The sequence below is a fragment of the Gastrolobium bilobum genome, unplaced genomic scaffold, assembly GCF_033153095.1.
Source record: "Gastrolobium bilobum isolate Gb01-03AN ecotype WA unplaced genomic scaffold, APGP_CSIRO_Gbil_v1 utg4030, whole genome shotgun sequence".
Classification (NCBI taxonomy): domain Eukaryota; kingdom Viridiplantae; phylum Streptophyta; class Magnoliopsida; order Fabales; family Fabaceae; genus Gastrolobium; species Gastrolobium bilobum.
In genome coordinates, this window is record NW_026898387.1 from 226,723 (window position 1) to 246,571 (window position 19,849).

The window sequence follows — 19,849 nt, forward strand, 5'->3', positions numbered from 1 at the left end:
GATTATGATTTCTCATATTCAATGCTTTCACATTAAATATAGAGAATCATAACCATACAAAGATGAAAATAAATATAACCGTTGGATCAAAATAATCGATCTAACGGTGAAACTGATTGGTTGTAACATTAATTGGTTGTTACAATATCTTATCTCATATCGTATAATATTAAGATTATAAATTTAAGGGTATTTGGTAGAGAATAATTTCTTTTATCCGAGAATCACAATTCCCAGAAATATAGTGGAAAAGTGAATTTATCAAGAATGTTATAAAAAAGCTGTTTAGTAGGCCAAAATATTCTCAAAAATATTGGGTCAATTTCTCTTATGTTATATTTGGTTGATTGTAAAATATTGCTGGAGATGTGGACCAAATTTAAAAATTAACCTTTATAAGGAAAAATAATTACAAAAATTTTCAGTCTCGACTCTCTCTCAATCGATTTAGTAGGTGAATGGAGGAAAATAATAGGCTCAAACCGTATAGAAGCTCATTTGAAGGACGCGAATAGCTAGCTTCAAAACTTTTGCGAGGAAGACTCGTGGTTCTTATAAGTCCTTAAACTGTACAGAAGCTCAGCTATCTCAATCTTGATGTCTTTCTGATTTGAAGAATTTTGCGTTTAACCTGAAAGAGGGATCTTGTTTGTTTTTGCCATGACTTCATGTGAAGCTCCTTTTTCCCCTCTCTCCTCTCTCTACGTATACCCACCTTTTTATTTTACCCAATAATTTCTTGTTGCATGTAAGATAAGTTGATTTTTATATCGGATTTTTCAGTCTTCCAATTTTCTAAATATTTTGGGAAATGGGATTTAACATAGAACCTGGATTTGTATCCTTGTTGCATTGATAAGTATGGTTTGAAGTTTAATTTTCCTTCTTAGTATGGTGTTGTGACTGTCAAGGGGGTGGGGGAAATTTTTCAACTTTTTTTATTTTCAAATTGTCCTTTTCATGTGTGGAACTAAAATTGAAATTTGAAAGAGGCTCATCTTCAAAAAGTGAATCTTGGGTCCAATCGATTTCTGAAACAGAAACAAAGTGATTCTTCATAAAGCTTCATGCCATTTTCTCTTCTTTGTCACGTATGAACAAAATCATAAATGAAAAGGGAGACAAGTAAAATCATTGGAAGAGGGGTTTTGACATTGAACAAGGGGGAAGAAGGGCTTGGTAGTTGCGGAGAAGAAATGACAGGGTTATTTTAGTGAAAAAATCGTGTTTCAGTTTCTCACCAGATGAGAATTCCAAAATACCACCCACCTGGTGGTATTTTTTATGGAAATATGCTTCACAAATTGAAATTTCGAAAATTTGATCTTTCCGATTTTTTTTTTTTATAATCCTTATATCAAATATGAAAAAATAAGAATGCCAAGCTCACTTTTCGAGGAAATAAAATTTGCCCACCTATCAAACGCCCCTCCCTTAGGGTGATAAGCTTCTACTTTGCAAGAGAAAACTTATCACCTGCAAAAAAAAATTACAGAAAAATATCCAGCAGAAAGAAAGTTATTTTTCTAATTAATTTACAGAAAAAAAATTATGCAGTTACTGCAGATAAGTTATCTGTATTTACTCCCAAAACGACGTCATTTTGAGATTGAAATATTAAAAATTTATAATTATAAAGACTATAATAACCCTGCAATAAATTAAAATTACAAAAATACTATAATTTTCGTCACAAAACGACGTCGTATTTGGCTTACTGCAGATAACTTATCTGCAGTATCTGCAGAAAAAGCGAACCCATAAATTTAATATAGTTTAAGGTTTGTTTTTTTACAGTGAATGCAGATAAGTTATCTCCATTGAGCCCAAAATGACGTTGTTTAATGATAAAAATGAAGATTTTTTTAGAATTTTAATTTATTTCAGGGTTATAATAGTCTTTATAACTATAATTTTTTAATCTTTCAACCCTAAAATGATGTCATTTTGAGAGTGAATGCAGATAACTTATCTATATTCACTGCAGAAACAATTAAGCCATAATTTAAAGTAGAGAAAAATGTTTCTTCTGTCACATAAAATAAAGTTATCTCCTGCAATTTCGATACTACGTTATTTTGAGGGTTTGAGAAATTAATGATAGTTGTTTAAATTCATATAATAAAATAATAAATAAAATTATCAAAACATCCTTTATTAATTCTCTCAACTCTCAAAACGACGTAGTTTTGAGATTGGAGTAGATAACTTTATTTATTGTGATTTAAAATATCATAAAAACATATTAATAATATTTTTTTAATACTTCATTATTATTTTTATCAATTTATTAGTCTCTAATTTAATATAAATAAAGATTCACACTATTTTAATGTAATTATATCAATCACTTCATTAATATACAATATTAATTATTCTTCTCCTTTATATATTTAGGGTCTGATTTTTGTCTTTTTAAAATATATAGAGTTACGTCATTTTAAATGATAGAAAGATACAAGCAATGAAAATCTTGGGGGGAGAAAGTGATTGATATTTTTTTTAATTTAACTCTTAAATAAAAAATTAGTTTGTGTCTTTTTCTCACTTAAAATAATACAACTCTATGTCTTTTAAAAGGACAAATATTTTCTCTATATATATATATATATTCCAATAATTTTTCATCTTTTGATGTTTGGGGAAATGTGTGAAATAAAAATGGGAAGAAAAATTTTAGAGTGAAAGTGACTTTTAAGCTAAAGTTATATTTTTTTTAATAAAAAAAACTAGAAGTTATTTGATGATTGTATAACTTTTTTTTAGCTTAAAAGCTATTTATTTACCCAAAAAAAACACAAATTTCAAAACATGATTACATAAATTTTTTGGCTTTTTACTTTTTTTCTTCATTATAAATAATTCTTTTACACAAATTCTTTTTATTATAAGTAAAAGCTTTTGTAAAAAATTGATTGGCCTAACTTCTACTTTTAAAGAGAAGAGGCTAAAACCAAATGGTGGTAGCTCAGTTGGCGCATGGTAACTAAGCAGGTGGGGGTGAGAGCATGTGTTCGAATATCTCCAGTACCACCTTTGGGAGGGGTTTAAAACTTTAATCCTGGACCCGCCCCGAATCGGATTAGTTGCGAAGCAATGAACCGATTGAAATATTTCCAAAAAAAAAAAGAGAAGAGGCTAAAAAGAAGACTTCCCAATAGCATTTGGGCTCGTTTGGATGGATTTATGAAAAAATGCGTTTTATGTTTTACTTATTTTAGAAGTATTTTTACAAAAGTTAAAGCTATTTAGATTTTTAAAAAACTATTTGAGTTTTAAAAAAATATTTGACTTTTGACTTCTGCTTGTTTTAAAAGCTAAATTTTTTAGTTTAGACTTTCAAACGAAGTTTATAGTAGAAGTTTGTTTTTCTTTTTTTTTAAAAATAGCCTTTCGCTTAAAAAAATCAACCAAATGGGTAGGGATGTAAATAGGCTAGACTAGACTTTGGTTTCAATAGGCTAAGCCTATGTAAAAAATCTTTGGTCTAGCTTGACCTGTTAGCTTGTGTAGGCCCAAAGTACAAGTGTGATCTGACATATATTTAAAAATAAAAAATTTGGCCAAAGTCTATTAACCTATTTAAGCTTATTAAATATTTAATAATTAAAAATATAACTAAACTAGTATTACTTTATTATTCAAATAATAATTTTATTTATTTTATTTAAAATAAATAATATGATATAGACTGAGCTTAAATTTATAAGATTGATATGTAATAAAAAATCTATGACCTACTTTCTAAATATATTTTTCTTTTAAATCCAAAAACTATTTTATTTAATTATTTATAATAGGTTAAATTTAACCTTATATAGATTAGGCTATAGACACACCCTAATAGCTTTAAAGCTGAAAGCTAGATCCTTGGCGTTAGGGAATAGGGACACATATCAAAGTTTGATTATAGTTTAAGTCAAATCATTGGGTTTACGATGATTAAGATGAAGGGTCCTTCTCACTCAACCAATCCTCGATAGCCAACAAGCCAGCCACTCTACCATCCAAACGCACCGACGAAGCTCGCATCAGTCATATGTTGACTCTCTAATTTTACCTTTATGCCCTGCAAATTCACCGACGCTACGTTCTTTTTCACCAAACAGCAGCGGGGCAATCTCGTAATTTAACAAACAAAAGACAAGACCACAAAAGTAGATATTCTCCCGCGGGAATCATTCGTCGCCGTCGCAACCATTTCCAACTGCATTCTCTCTCCTTTCTCCTCTGACTCGGGTCGGGTCGGGTCGGTGGGTTCGTTAAAGCATTTTCTGTTCAAGATCCAACTCATCCACCCTAACAAACGAGCACAGTGTGTATTCGGTTGGTGGTTTGTTTTTTTCTTGTCGGTTTCTGAAACTGAATCGTTACAAGCCGGTTTCTAAAGATAGCCATTGTCGTTGTCGTTCGTTGGCGTGCAACCTAGAAATTGTGTCTCTGAGGGTAGAAGAAGAACGCATTGCGCTCTAAGGAAGTGCTACATTGAGTTGGTACGTGAACAATGGTAATGTGTTGTTGGGATCTGATTATATAGATCCAGGTCCCGAACTCTGTCTCTGTGTTGTTGTTTTTGCTTTTGAAGCGCATTTTTCATAATGGGACAAAAATCGAGGTCCAAAGGGTGCTGTGGTTGGTTCCTTGCGCTTCTGATTCTGGCTCTGGTTGTCGGTGCTGTTGTTTTTACCATTAGGAAGAAATTTGGTCACTCCGATAAGCCAGCTCCGGTTCCGGGCCCCCCTGGAGCTATCGAACAAAAATATGCCTCTGCTCTCAAAACCGCAATGCAATTCTTCGATGTACAAAAATGTAATCTTTTATTTATTTATTTACTTATTTTTGTTGCATATCACAATGTAGTCGTGTTTGAATCCATTAAATATGGTATGCTGATGCTACATATGATTACATCCTTTAATTTCTATTATCTCTTGTTCTCTAGGTGTTTGTTGAATTAACAATCATGTTTTCTCTTGCAGCTGGCAAGTTAGTAAACAACAAGATAACTTGGAGAGGGGATTCAGCTCTTAAGGATGGGAGCCAAGCAAATTTAGATCTATCAAAAGGAATGTATGATGCTGGTGATCACATGAAGTTTGGTTTTCCGATGGCTTTTACTGCCACGGTTTTATCGTGGGCCATTCTGGAATATGGAGATCAAATGGATGCTGTTGGCCAGTTGGAACCGGCACAAGGTTCGCTCAAGTGGATCACTGATTATCTCATCAATGCTCACCCTTCTGCGAATGTTCTTTATATTCAGGTGACTGTACTTTACAACTTCATTTGATGCCTAAGTTTATTATCTTTTCTCTTCTTACAAGGACATAGTCGCTATGGGTACTCCATAATTTTTGGAATGTTTCTGTAGCTAAATAGCATTTAATTTTGATCCATTGACAGGGTAGAGGTTTTACACTATATGATGCAACCTGTTTCGAAAACAATTAACAGCTTTAGCTAGAAGTGTAAAATCTCTCTTAGTTACAACAATGATGTGACACATTCTCGTTTCGTTATAATGAAAAACTGTTACATTGATGATGGATCAAATTTAAAATCAAAACTATATTGTTGTTTTCCCAGAATTGGTTTTCTATTTGTACCGTTATTGGTATGTTTGTGGTATTAATGCCGGGGAAGGCCATGAGATTAGATAAGTGATCTTGTTCAGGGCAATCTATTGATTTGGGATTTTCGAGACTTCCTTTTTTTTGTTTCCTCCTATTTCCCTTAATCTTTTAATTTTCAGACTTTGTTGTATGTGCATATGGCGATTGATTAACTACGGATTTCTCTTTAATCTTTATGTTCAGTCACTTCAGCCTTTGTCTTTTGGAATATATATTAGGACTGTCAGGCTGTTTAACAATCTATATTTAGGCAAAACTTTTCTAACCAGTTTCTTTTATATAAATCATTGCGGCAGGTGGGTGATCCTGTTGCAGATCACAAGTGTTGGGATAGACCTGAAACCATGACTGAGGAACGGCCACTCACACAGGTGAACTCATCTTGTTCTGGATCAGACGTTGCAGCTGAAACTGCAGCAGCCATGGCCTCAGCATCTTTGGTCTTTAAAACGACAGATTCTACATATTCAAGCACTCTCCTCAAGCATGCAAAACAGTTGTTTACTTTTGCTGACAAGAATAGAGGATCTTATAGTGAGAATATACCTGAAGTACAGACATATTACAACTCAACTGGATATGGTGATGAGCTTTTATGGGCAGCTAGCTGGCTTTATCATGCTACAGATGATGATACTTACCTTCAGTATGTGACTGGCCAAAATGGAGAAGACTTTGCTCAGTGGGGAAGTCCAACCTGGTTCAGTTGGGACAACAAGCTTGCTGGAACTCAGGTCTTAAATGCTCAATTTTTTTTCCGGTTTCTAGTTTCTGAAGACAATCATTAGTGTTATGAATGTTGCTAGAGAAAATGGCTTTTTAGACTTGATTGCAACGTACACATCACATAGAGAAAATAAAAGGATTTATTGGCTTAAAGTTTTGTCTTCTGAACAGAGTTGAGCTAAATTGGGAGTCTTGTAGCTTTCTCTTATTCTGGACGATGATTCTAGTTTATCACAAAGCTGACTTTGTTTTCATTTCCTATAATAATTCTGCCTTCTTCGTGCAGGTTCTGTTATCAAGACTAACCTTTTTTAAGACAAAGGACATTTCAAATTCATATAGCTCTGGTCTCCAAAGTTACAGGAAAACAGCTGAGGCTGTAATGTGTGGCCTTCTTCCAGATTCTCCAACGGCCACAAAAAGCAGAACAGATAGTAATGCTCTCCTTGAATGCTATATGACTGTATACTTACACACCTATAATTTTTTTTTCTTTTATCCCTGCCACATTCCGTTTTTCGTATCCTGGTAATTACATGTGTAAAACTCAGCAAGTAAGGTGTTACTTTGAAGATGGATTCTACTTGTTTGTCTTGTTGATCAGGACTCTTTCCTCGCAACTTTGTCATGTTGCGGAAGAAAAAAGGGGAGGAGGGGGAGACCCAGGGTGAATATTCTGCTTGTGGTTTATAGAGGGTCAAGTGTATGCAACCTTACCCATTTTGACCAGTGAGGCTGTTTCCAAAAATAGAACCCATTATGGTTACAAGGGAGCAACAGTACTGTTGCACTAAGGCTCAGCTGCCAGGAAACTTGAGAATCTAATTAGCTAAATTGAGTTATAGGCGGACATCAAATTAATGACACGCTGACTAGTTGTAATTGCCAGTGATAATCAATGCTTCTGGACAAAAATATTTTTTAAAATTTAAACTATTGAAATTCATTTTTAGAAGCATATTTCTACTGGCACTGCTATATGTTCTGTAGTTTGATTATTATTTTTATTTAACACAGATGGTCTTATATGGGTGAGCGATTGGAACTCTCTGCAGCATCCTGTTGCTTCTGCATTCTTAGCTGCTCTTTACAGTGACTATATGCTTACATCGCAGACTCCAAAACTAAAATGTGATTCAGATTCCTTTACACCATCAGATCTTCGAGACTTTGCCAGATCTCAGGTATGCATCCATTATTTTTTGCATAGAAATTCAGCTTGATATGATCCATGTTCAAATTGAAAATCTATTTAATACTTCCAGGCTGATTACGTGCTGGGCAAGAATCCTTTGCATACGAGTTTTCTAGTGGGATATGGAGATAAATTCCCACAATTCGTACATCATAGGGGGGCTTCAATTCCTGTTGGCTCAAAAACTAGCTGTAAAGATGGCTTCAAGTGGCTTGACTCACCTGATCCTAATCCCAATGTAGCTACTGGAGCACTTCTTGGTGGACCCTTCTTAAATGAGACTTACATTGATTCCAGGAACAATTCCAGGCAAGCAGAACCAAGCACATATAACAGTGCTGTCATAATCGGCCTCTTATCAAGTTTAGTCACCACATCTTCTGCCGTTCAATCCTTTACCTAAGCTCTAGCTTCCTCTCCGTCCTCATATCTGCCCAAAAATAGTTGACAAAGATTTGTGTTTTATGAATCTTTATTCATTTCCCAATCCTGACGAATGAAAAGTTTTAAAAGCATGGAACATTATATTGTGACGATATGCTTGATTGTATGGGTGTAAACTGTGGCGTCTGGATAGGTTAATAGTAAACAAATTGGCGTGAAGTTTTATTTGGCATTATTAGCTCACCAGCTCTAGCTATTTTGTTGTACTTGTCTCCAGAACATAGCTTTAAATTTGTTATTATTATTATTATTATCATCATCATGGTTATCAACTTAGTGATCTTCGGTTGCCCTTTGTTGTACGAGCAATCTGTGACCCAAAACCATCCCATGACGTTGTACATTTTCTTGGCATCTACGACTACCTAGTGCCTGCGCAGTGATCCTTGTTGTTTCTGCAAAGATGAGTTTTTGAGGATGGGAAATAAATTTATTAACCTTGAAACTAATTATTAATGTTTGGTTCACAGCCCTTACTAAAATTCGTAATATTAAAGTGTCTGATATGGTTAAAATTGTATACATGTGAGGTGATTTGTACATAAATTGACTGTTGTTATTAGAAACCAATTAAACAATGAATTAGATGTGAGGATTAAAAAATTATGAATGGCTAAGAGTGGAGTGAAGCCGACAATAACTTGGTGAGGAAAAGGTTAGAGAGGGGACTTGAGGTTGAGGGTAGGAAAAAACTGGAACTGTGACTAATGTGTCACATTTTTTGTATTAATATATCAAATTGGCACGGTAAAATTTACCAGACTGCCACGCGTTAAAGTTCGTTACAACTGATAGCGAACTTGGTAACCAATAATTTCTTGACAAATGCCACACTTTATCAGGAAAAGCTGACTGTCACAAGTTTAAGTTCGCACTGGTAACGAACTTGGTAGCCAATGATTTCGTGACACGTGACATATTTTCGCAGGAAAAATTGACTGGATCAAGTTACCTACCGGTGATAATGAACTTGGTGCACTACGTGGCACAATCTCGTTGTCCGATCAGAATTAATATACCAATCACAATCAAAAAATGAAAACGAAGAAAAATGACTTTTTAATTAATCTACTAATCACAATTAATTGTCAATCACAATTAATGTATCAATCACCAATCACAATTAATTTTGATCACAATTAATGCACCAATCACAAATAGCAATTAATGTACCAATCACAATCACAATTTTGATTGATAAATTAATTGTGATTGGTGATTGGTACATTAATTGTTTGTGATAATACCATTGTTACAAATTCAAACGATGTTTGGGAAAGATAAAATATGCCAAATGAGGTGTCATTGAGTAGATCTCAAAAAATTATGTAAAATAACCTAAAAAACATCCGATTTGGATATCCGAATCAAAACTTATGGCCCTCCGAAGTGGTTGGTGATTGGTACATAAATTGTGATTGGTACAATCAAAAGTTAATCCCATTGATAGGCTAACTGTGATTGGTGATTAGTATACTAATTGTTATTGGTGATTGGTACATTAATTTTGATTGATACATTAATTAAATAGCTATTTTTCTTTATTTTTTATTTTTTATTGTGATTATTAATTATGATCGGACAATGAGATTGTGTCACGTAGTGCACCAAATTCGCTATCCCTGGTAGCAAACTTCCTCCAGTCACTTTTTTTTTTTTTTGTTAAAATGTGTCACGTGTCATGAAATCATTGACTATTAAGTTCGTTACCGGTCATAACGAATTTCAATGCGTAATAGTTTGGTAAATTTTAGTATTCGTGTGAGAGTTTGATATAGGGTTTTATTAATCTCATGTTAAGTTATCTCATGTCATAGAGAAAAAAATTTGGGCTCCACCACTTGAAAAAAAAGGGAAAAAAAGGTGGTACAATTATTGAAAGGTGTGTAGAAAAAAAAGTTATCACATATAACATAAGAATAGTTTTTCTCTTTCATATATTAATGCGACGTAACACATTCGTCACTGTTTCGAAAAACTAAGCGAATGATCTGAATGCACAAAAAGGAATGTTTACTTTCAGGTACAACAGGAATTATTGTTGCTAAAAGTTTCAAGTCGAGACCCCAAATTTTGGAATTTAACCGACGTCCATGTTTTAAGTTGATGATATTCGCCAAACTTTCAAAACGTCATTTGTTTTTTTATCAGAAGTCGTAAAGTAAGTACGTACATACTTTCTATGCCTGATACCAATATTCAGTGTTTGACGAGGTAAACTGTGTGATACTAATTAAGGAAGAGGGGGAGAAGGGAGAGCATTTATTATCCTCCGGATCACTATTTTTTTTGGATGATTTTTTAGTGTAAATGAGAGGATAAAAATAAAAATAAATAAAAAATAAATAAAAAATAATAGAGAAAAAAGAAGAATAAAAAATTAATGTTACGAGACGGACTAAATTATTTTGTGATGCTCATCATAAAAAATATTTCCGGTAGATGGAAACCAAGTCCAATAACATATGTGAAATTAAGAAAAAGCTGCACAATGATTTAATTGTAAGTCTGCTTTTGGTGGGTTCCTAATGTCACTAAGCTCGCTATTATCACAGCTTAAACAAAATGCAATGAATGTTTACTTTCTTTAAGTTTCTCTTTAATCCTTTTGACCAGCATTAAAAGTAAAGAGAGAAGATCGATTCACACAATAAAAGACATGATTCCCTCTGACACAGATCAGACTGATGCTTATCCAATACCAAATATAGCAAAAAGAAAACTTGGAAAAAAAAAAAGTAATCAAAAGCTAGACGAAAAGGGTTTTTTTTTCATATGTCCTCCTTCCTTCCTAGTTCCTACCATTGCCACCTTTTGTTGAATAAAGAAAGAATCACAACGTAAGCAGTTCTCATTCTATTAGCTAAATGCCATGTCCCCGTGAGCACTCACTAGTCACTGATTCGTTGTTCCTGGCTCGGTGGCCCCTTTGATCTTATCTGATAACATCAACACCTCATGATATGAAGTAACACTTACCAACCTATTCAGTAGCTGTAGCCTGTGGGACACTCACCCTTCGTCACCACTTTTATTTATCCTTCTCTTTTGTTTTGTTTGGTTTTGTACACGAGGCATCTCCACTGCGTACGGTCTAGGACAGGTGTCCTTTCAACCTCCAATTATTCATGTAAAAGATAAACAACTTTCAACCGTGCTCCAAAATTGCTGCTGAGTTTTAGCTGTAGTTATAGCAAAAGGATCGTTGCCAAAATCTCCAAATGTTCACCATACTGTGTCGATAGAAATATCGATACGTCTGATAGTTAAAATTGACTCTCTACGTAAAAATAGAAATGATAGTGGAAACGTAATTCATATAAACACGACAAAACATGAAATTTTTACTATTAAAGTCAAGATATAAAATTATATATATATATATATATATATAAATTTTTTTCTACATAAATCACTACTTAAAATTTAATAAATAACTTCATATTTAAAAGATATAAGTTACATAACTATATAAGATATAAATCCAAAAATATTAAAAGAGATAATTGAATTTAAAAAAATGGAAAATAAGTTTTTTAAAATTAAAAATAAAAAAACTGAGTTTAAATAAAAACGTTAAAAAAATGTTAAAACTTGTGTTTTTACCGTTTTTACGTTTCTACACGGCGTTTTTACCCATTTCTACTTACATTTTAACACGTTTTTATATCGCATTTCTACCGTTTCTACGTTTTTACATTTTTAAACTATATTTTAACAAATGTTTAAATTTTTAGGTTTAATGTTTAGGTTTATTGTTTAATTTTTTTTTTAAAAATTATTATATTTATTTTGACAACAGAGAATATTGCATTAATTTTTTATAAAATTTTTAAAAAATTAAATATTATTTAATTATAATAAAAATTTGTATAATTCAACGACATTTCTAAACCGCCTTTAAATTCTTATTCCATGACCCTTAGCCTAAGAATTCTTAATCCACAACGCTTTATAAACCGCCTTGGAATTCTTATTCAACGACTCTTATACAACCGCCTTAAAATACTTATTCCGCGACGGTTAAATAAATGACGTCATGTGGAATTCCACGACGGTTATAAACCGCCTTTCAATTCTTATTCAACGACTTTTATACAACCGCCTTAAAATACTTATTCCGCGACGGTTAGGAAATCGCCTTTGAATATTCATCGATTTTTTTAAGGATATTTTAAGGCGATGATAACCGCCTCAGCAACCGTCGTTGAATTCTGTTTCGACGGTTATTCCAGCGGTTTAATCAAACCGTCGTTGAATTGCCTCTCGACGATAGTAACTACGACAGTTGGTTAACGGCCGAAACTTGCATTTGGAGGCGATTCAAACCGTCGTGAAATGACTTATGAACCGCCTCCGTATACCTCTTTTGTTGTAGTGCCTTGAGGTTAGAGGTAGCAAAGTAGGCGGCCCCGCCATCAACACGTCAAAAAACGAATCAGCCCGTCCGATCCTGCTTTTGAGAGTGGGTTAAAAATGTATCATTTAAATATCATGTATGTAGGCCATTGTGATTATAAAAATGTATCATTCAGACCTATTGTAGTTTTTCACATACATATGCACGCACACACTAGAATGAATGTGTGTGTATATATATATATATATGGGGAGGCTTGTTTTGACTTTAGAGTAAGATTTTTAAGTCTTACTTCCCATCTTAACTGTTGATGGATGGAAATCAATGGTTGTCATTTGTAGTGTAATTAATAATTAATATAACTTCCTAAACTATAACCGTAGGATGAGCGAAAATCAACGATTGAGATGAGTAGTAAAATTTAAAATTTTTACTCTGAAGTCAAATGATCTCTTTTATATATATATACGTACACACACACACACACACACACACACATACACACACACATATATATATATATATATATATGAGGTGAGATCCTTTTACACCAGTGTCAAATATCAAATTTGTTGATGGACGGAAATCATCGGTTGGTATTTGTGGTATAATTAATGATTAATTCATATTGACTAATTCATATATGACTTCCTAAATCATAATCATTGGATGCATGAAAATCAACGGTTGAGATATGATGTAAGATTTATTAATCTTATACCGGTATAAAATTATCCTGATCCATATATATATATATATATATATATATATATATAATACAATTATTTAAATATATCATATAAGTGATTGATTCACGATAAAAATAAATATTTTATTTAAATTAAATTCATTAGATGATTCATATTTAAATCTTTTGATCTTATATTTTTATCATAAAAATAAATCTAAGTCAAATATTATTTTATTTTTTTGATATTGTTAATATAATTTAAAATAAAATAAATCATTTTTTTTGTAATAATAAATAATTTATTTAACTGATACATCTTTAATTTATCTTGAATAATATTCTTAATTTTAAATATATTTTTTTAACTAAAAAAATTTAACATGATTTTTAAAATAATTTCAAAATAAATAAATTTAGTTATTTTTTAAATTTAATCATTAATAATTAATTTTGTTAAAAGTTTATTTGATATATCATAATTATAGAAAATAAAAGTTCTAATTTTTTTATTAATTTCAGGTGTGAACAATAAGTTTAAAATTGCAAGAGATTAAGTAATACACCGTTAAATTATAAGGGGTGAAAATAAAATTTTTCCTTTTTTTTCTGTAATAGGTTATTTTATCTTCCTTTGTCTATTACTCGCTAACACCATTAGATCAGAATCTTAATAAGCGAGAGAAATGATAAAGATAATTGAGATTCTAAACTAATGGTATTGGAGAATAGTAAATAAAAGTAGGCAAAAAAAATAAAATAAGTAAAATAAATTATTATTTTTTTATCCATAAAGTCTTGAGAATCAATTAAACATTACAAATTAGCCCCGGTCGTGCACTTGGCATCTGTCCTGAATCCTGATCTTTATTACCGGGTTGTGGTAATGAGATTGAAGTTCCATTTCCCATTCCCATTAAAGATGGATTAAAAAATAGCCTCAATACTTTTAGTTATTCTATTATGTACGAAGGGGCAAACAAAAATTTCCAAATATAAACATCTTGAATCCATAGGAATGGAGCAATATTGGGTCATTCCGATTTATCGGTCAAAGATCAAATTGGGTAGATTCCATCATGGACCATAAGGGAGGTTAGAATAAGACCCAGAAAGTGTCTCTTTTTTCTCATCGATCAGTAAAGTTATAAGAAAAAAAACATAGGGTCCGTTCCCGACCCCACAGATGAAAACTAACAAGGAGGATAACGGATCGGAGATAGATGCAGAAGGAAGCTCATCATGTCAACGTCCCATCCAATTTTTTTTATTTTTTTTTGAAGTTCTATTTCTGTTAAATTTCAACGTGTCATCATTGTTGGCCATCCACATCAATTCTTTTAATTAATTGAAAGCTGTATCCAACAAGTGATAATTTATAGTTGAAACTTGCAAAATAATTAATAGCATTACAAATCACCGACACGATAGAAAATTCATAAATCTTTCATCTTTGATCGATCATCCAGGTAAAATTCTAATGCACAATTAGTTTGTAATAAAGAGTGAGATTACAATACATAGTCAAAAGACTCAAAACCATAAAAGCAAACCAAGAAAAAAAAAAAAAAAAGCAAGAAATTACACAGTGAATCTTGAACCAGAACCGTAGACAACAAGGGGGGAAAATGAAAATTCAGTGATGGTTGAAATGATCAGATCCACAACTAAACTAAAAAGGACTGTGGTCGTCCTATTCTGTGGAGCTTACTTGAACATGGGTCGGGTCGAATTTTGCTTGTTTTTGAGGTAGATGTTATGTACTAAATCTAGAGTCCTTGTGCATTAGTGTGTTTGTAGAAGATTGAATTTATTATGTCAACGAGAAATATCTGACATTGCTGTGTTAACTAACTGTTGCTCCATCTCCCAAGTTAGCTTGGGGCCCACGTCACAGTGCTTAGGGACATATTCCTGTTCCAAGTAACATATCAACGGCTCAGATAATTTGGATTAAATTTGGGCCCATCACATTGTCCCACGTGTGCATATATAATATATATATATAAAAATTAAGATGTAGTGGAAATTGGAAAACTGCAATTTGTGATGTACAATTATTTTGGTACCTCAAGCTTGCACATGAGGTCTTGGGCAGTGTGGGCAGAAACAATAATATGACGGGCAGCTGGTGTTACAAAACCTTCATCCACAGCTTTGTCCATGAATGCCAGCAGCGAGTTGTAGTACCCATCCACGTTCAACAACCCCACCTGCAACAAATTGCTTCCCTTAATTTTTAATTTTTTTTAATTTCCATTAATAATAACAATAAATCAAATTCTTCTCTCTTTTGAATCCCAAACACCATCGTTGAGTCTTTTTCTTTGACTTCCTCAAATAGGGGAATTTCTGCTAATAATGTCCATTTATGAATAATTAATAAACGAAATATTTCTTTGAAAAATTAGTTGATTTGTTTTAATATGTGATGTGAGTATTAATTTTTTTTTTCATCACGAGGAAAATGACTTTTGTTTATATGACTAAAAAAACTATTATCTAAATCTATCTTAGACAAAAAAAGGCTTACAAAAAAATAAGGAGCATCTTACCGGTTTATCATGGATTCCAAGTTGAGCCCATGTGATTATTTCCAATAGTTCTTCGAGGGTGCCGTATCCACCTATTGGAATATAAATTCGTGTGAATTTTCACCAAAAACAAAATTGCATGAATTAATATATTATTACTTTCATAATAATACATCAATAGCATGTTTATAAAAAAAAAAAATCAATAATAGAATTTCATACCGCCAGACAAATTGTAAGTATAACACATACGGTTGACAGTTATGGATACAGTTATCTTGGGAAATTTTTTCTATTTCCAAGAAATGACAACCAGGGATGAAAGATAAAGACGGATGGACGTCTTTATATACACAAATATTTTTATTTTTATTTATTTTTGCAGATATTACGGTACAATATTTTTAAAGCTTGAAAAAAATATAACAAAGAGCTCACACCACTAATCTTAAATGATAGTGTAAGTTTTGAGGTTCTGCTGTTGCTAAAATTTGCTTGCGGAGTTTTTGGTATATATAACTAATTGTATTTCAAAATTTAAATACACAAATATATTTTATTGAAACGAGCGATATCCTTTGAGACTTAATGTTAGTTAGCGTGCAGAAAGCAAAAATATCTCATTATCTATATTACAGAGTACAAGTCGGAGAAGAGATAAATTTTATAAAGGGAAAGAGCAGAGTATGAAAAAAAAAAAAAAAAAAAAAAGAAGCAAAAACCTGGCATGGCAATAAATGCATCAGCTTGTCGAGCCATTTCGGCCTTGCGTTGGTGCATGCCTGATACAGCTCTTACTTCTCCTACAGTCTCTCCAGTGATCTAAACACATTAATCAAACTATTGTCAATTCCACTATACAATTATTATAATATTTTAATTAATTAATTAATTAATTAAACTCAAGACCCCAATAGCATAATAATATATTTGTCTGAAATTAAAAAAGAAAACTAAGTACCTCTCTGGGCATAAGTGTTTTGGGAATCACTCTGCAACAGCAGAAAGATTCATCATTCATCAGCATAAATACAGGAACAAAGAGACGAAGAAAGAAAGAAGGAGCTAGCTAGGAGCGGTGAATTACCCTAACACGTGGCGTCCACCATCATAGACAACTTGTGATATCAGACCCATCAAGCCAATACTTCCACCTCCATAAACCAAGTCAATGTTCCTCTCAACCTGCATAATACATTTTTCTCCTTTTTACTTACACTCTCAAAACTTCAATTAACCATTTAGACTCTTTGATAGCTCCAATTGATTCAATAATCGCTTGGCTTGGATTATCTATTCTCCAACGCCCCTAGTCCAATATTTTTTAAAAGGCAGAGGAAAAAACAGGACTGACTAACTGACTAACTACAACACTCTCTGCTTTATTACAGAGTTCATAACAAAAAACACAATACAATGAGAAAGTACTAGGTTGAAAGTCTCACATAACAGTAAAAAAAAAAAACAACAACAAAATAAAAACCGATTGGAATGAGAAAGTGTTTAATAATATACTTGCCAGTTGTTTTCCGAGTTGGATAGCAGCGAGTTGGTAGCTGGGGTTCTTTCCAGGTCTGCTGCCACAGTAGACACAGATGCGTCTGAACCTAGACTTGATGGCTTGTTGTTGAATTTCCATAACAGGAAAAAGATAAATGATTTTGCTTTGAATGGGGTTATGGGGATTGATTGAGTAGATAAAGGAAGAGAGGAACAGAATATAGGATTACAGGGCGAACGTGTCTGTTGTGGGAAGGAAAGCAGAACAAAGGAGGAGTCAGCAATCACTTTGAAAGCCAATACCCAAAAGTGAGGAGAGGAATCAGAATTATTATTGTCATTGCTTCACTTCTCTTTATTTATAGTTATTACTGTCTCTTAATTAATAAAGATGAGAATGAGAATATGAGAGAGATTCACCCACACATGATATTTTCGCATATCCACATCTCACATCTTTTTTTCCTTCTCCTCTTATCTCGTCTGACTCCTCACATATTCTTCCTTCATTTTGTTTTTCTTATCATTTTCTACTTCTCCGAATATTCTCCTTTCCATCTATTTAGATGTAGTGTAAATTTATTCTACACTCATCAAATTATATAAATTACGCGTTATAAAATTTTAAAGTTAAGTCGAATAATACAAATTTAAATTTTCATGATAAAATTTGTTTATATAAAATAAATAAATTGACCTTTTGACTTTAAAATGTATAATAACGTCACATGTACGCTAGCGGCCTTAGATTAATAAGACACGTATGTACCAAAAATTAAATAAAATTAATAAGACATGTAACAGATTTTATTATTTATGTATTTAGATTTTAGATCCTGTTAATCAATTCAAATATGTGTGTATGTGTTTGGGATAATATCCGGATGCAATCTACAACTCACTTTGTATACCTGGACTCTTAGGCACTTAGCATTAGCAGTGCATGATATAATATCTCTCCCTCCCTAACCAAAAAAAACATGATATAACTTCATATTATGCACAGATGCGCTGGACCTAAAGAAAAAATCATTTCATAACACTGCAGTTCCTTTGTGCTAAAAATAGATTCATCGTACTATTAAACCGCTGTGCAGTTCAGTGGCGCAAAAATAATTGTCCTTCTCCTCCAATTTATTTTTGGAATTTATTATTCTTATGTTACATAAGAAAAAACTTATCTCCTCCACACACAAATTTAAAATGGATCTCACTTTAATTTCTCTCTCTCTCTTCCTTTGAAAGTGAATCCCACTTTTACAAATGAGTAGTAGAAGATAATTATTATCTCTTACTACATGAGAAAACTATTCTCTTTATTTCTCCCTAAAAAGTTGGGGTGGCATTCATAACAATGCCAACAATTTTCAAAAAAATTATATTATTCAAAGCTCATGTTTAACTCATATACTGTTAGAATTATTTTTTTAATTAGAAAAACTTAGAAATAGTCAAATAATTTAATAAATGAAAATTTAAATAGAAATAACTATTAACATAAATTTGGAGACATATATAGAGAGGACAGTACAGCAAACGAACTATAAAATATGAAGCAGAATGTAAAATTTTCTGTTCTAATTTTTCCCGTGCAGCACATTGTTAATTATTTCTATTTTCAAAACCTTCATCGTGCTCACAAATATAAAATATACGAGTCCCAGAACTTAGGAGTTCTACTGTCCGGCCCGTGATTCGTGAATGTTTTTTTTTTTTTTTTTTTTTTGGGTATGCGATTCGTGAATGCTTTGCCTGAAAATAAAAGTGATAACGAAATTGGACGGTTGTTGCAATTTGCGATTTGCAATTTGGTGGACGAAAAATGCATAAATTCTTCATTGATGGGTGTGGAGGAAAAATATCAATTAAAATTAAATGGACCTACTCGATATAAAGATGTGTTATAATTACAGCTGTAGCGGTTGTTACATGCAATACAGGACCAAGCTACTGGGCCTGCCCAGTTGCCCATCAATCACCATAATAATAATGCACAAAAGGGACATAACATAAGAAAGAAAGAAAAAAACTACGTCAAATTCACATGGTCTTATACATACTCAATTAAATAAACTCAAAATGTTATTTAAAATATGATATGAATATTTGTTTGGAGGAATTTATGGGAATTCCTGTCCTGTCTCGAGAAATAATTTTGAGAACGTAGGCATCTTAAATTTAACTTTTTCCTAAAAAAAAAAAATATTTTTGCAATTACATATCCAGTCTCATTAATTATCCTTGTTGTATTTAATTTTGCCAATCAGGGAAACAGAAGGTGGCAGTTTGAAGTTTCAAGAACGACTAAACAGTGAAGTGTATCGTCTTTGTCAAACAACCCCCACTGCTCAACTCAGATACGTAGCTAATTAAACCAATTTATGTATCTGTCATTTTCCAAATAAATGGAGGAAAGAATGTTTTAGTAATATTCCATACCCTTTTACATTTTTTTTCTTTTTTTGTTTTGAGATGAGAGGAGGGGGGGCACTTCCGACTTTACACAATATATAGCTATTAATCGTGGATATCTCTTTCTCATTTGAGAACGACAATAAACTCCAACTATTCCCCGATAGGCGATAGGCAATCACTTTTGAAATCTCATTCTCTTTTGCTTCTCCAAAAAAACTGGTTTCATATTTGGGTCCTCCATCCTCTGGATTGGTATTATTATTTAGTCCAAATGAGTTGCAAATCAGAACATTGGTTTTGCAATTTCCATGAATCAGGGCAAGGAACAAAAAGAAAAAGTTGGGAGAGAAAAAA

At 32.4% G+C, this 19,849-nt stretch overlaps 2 protein-coding genes across 3 annotated transcripts; one reads left to right on the forward strand and one right to left on the reverse strand.

The window, feature by feature from the left end:
• Positions 1–4,598: 4,598 nt before the first annotated feature.
• LOC133315647 (endoglucanase 2-like) lies at positions 4,599–8,167 on the forward strand. The gene is made up of 6 exons (XM_061517314.1): positions 4,599–4,809; positions 4,980–5,263; positions 5,930–6,367; positions 6,646–6,793; positions 7,377–7,543; positions 7,625–8,167. Exons 1-6 carry the CDS (start codon positions 4,599–4,601, stop codon positions 7,955–7,957), a joined length of 1,581 nt encoding a protein of 526 aa, XP_061373298.1. The 3' UTR covers positions 7,958–8,167.
• A 6,340-nt stretch (positions 8,168–14,507) lies between these two features.
• Positions 14,508–17,433, reverse strand: LOC133315618 (cytokinin riboside 5'-monophosphate phosphoribohydrolase LOG1-like). 2 transcript variants are annotated; one of them, XM_061517272.1, is made up of 7 exons: positions 17,100–17,433; positions 16,668–16,765; positions 16,542–16,572; positions 16,303–16,402; positions 15,602–15,672; positions 15,116–15,259; positions 14,508–14,960 (listed from the first exon to the last, which is right to left on the reverse strand). In XM_061517272.1, exons 1-7 carry the CDS (start codon positions 17,217–17,219, stop codon positions 14,865–14,867), a joined length of 660 nt encoding a protein of 219 aa, XP_061373256.1. In that variant the 5' UTR covers positions 17,220–17,433; the 3' UTR covers positions 14,508–14,864. The 2 variants fall into 2 exon arrangements, with proteins under 2 accessions (XP_061373256.1, XP_061373258.1); XM_061517274.1 differs by having other exon boundaries at positions 17,096–17,211.
• Positions 17,434–19,849: the final 2,416 nt, after the last annotated feature.

Excerpts from the sequence above, each read along its gene's own strand:
- LOC133315647 (XM_061517314.1), top strand. The coding sequence starts at position 4,599 with ATGGGACAAAAATCGAGGTCCAAAGGGTGCTGTGGTTGGTTCCTTGCG. Across the intron at positions 4,810-4,979 it reads ATTCTTCGATGTACAAAAAT|CTGGCAAGTTAGTAAACAAC; the intron begins GTAATCTTTTAT and ends TTTCTCTTGCAG. Across the intron at positions 6,368-6,645 it reads ACAAGCTTGCTGGAACTCAG|GTTCTGTTATCAAGACTAAC; the intron begins GTCTTAAATGCT and ends TTCTTCGTGCAG.
- LOC133315618 (XM_061517272.1), bottom strand. The coding sequence starts at position 17,219 with ATGGAAATTCAACAACAAGCCATCAAGTCTAGGTTCAGACGCATCTGT. Across the intron at positions 15,260-15,601 it reads TTGGAATCCATGATAAACCG|GTGGGGTTGTTGAACGTGGA; the intron begins GTAAGATGCTCC and ends AATTTGTTGCAG. Across the intron at positions 14,961-15,115 it reads ACCTCATGTGCAAGCTTGAG|GAATATGTCCCTAAGCACTG; the intron begins GTACCAAAATAA and ends TACTTGGAACAG.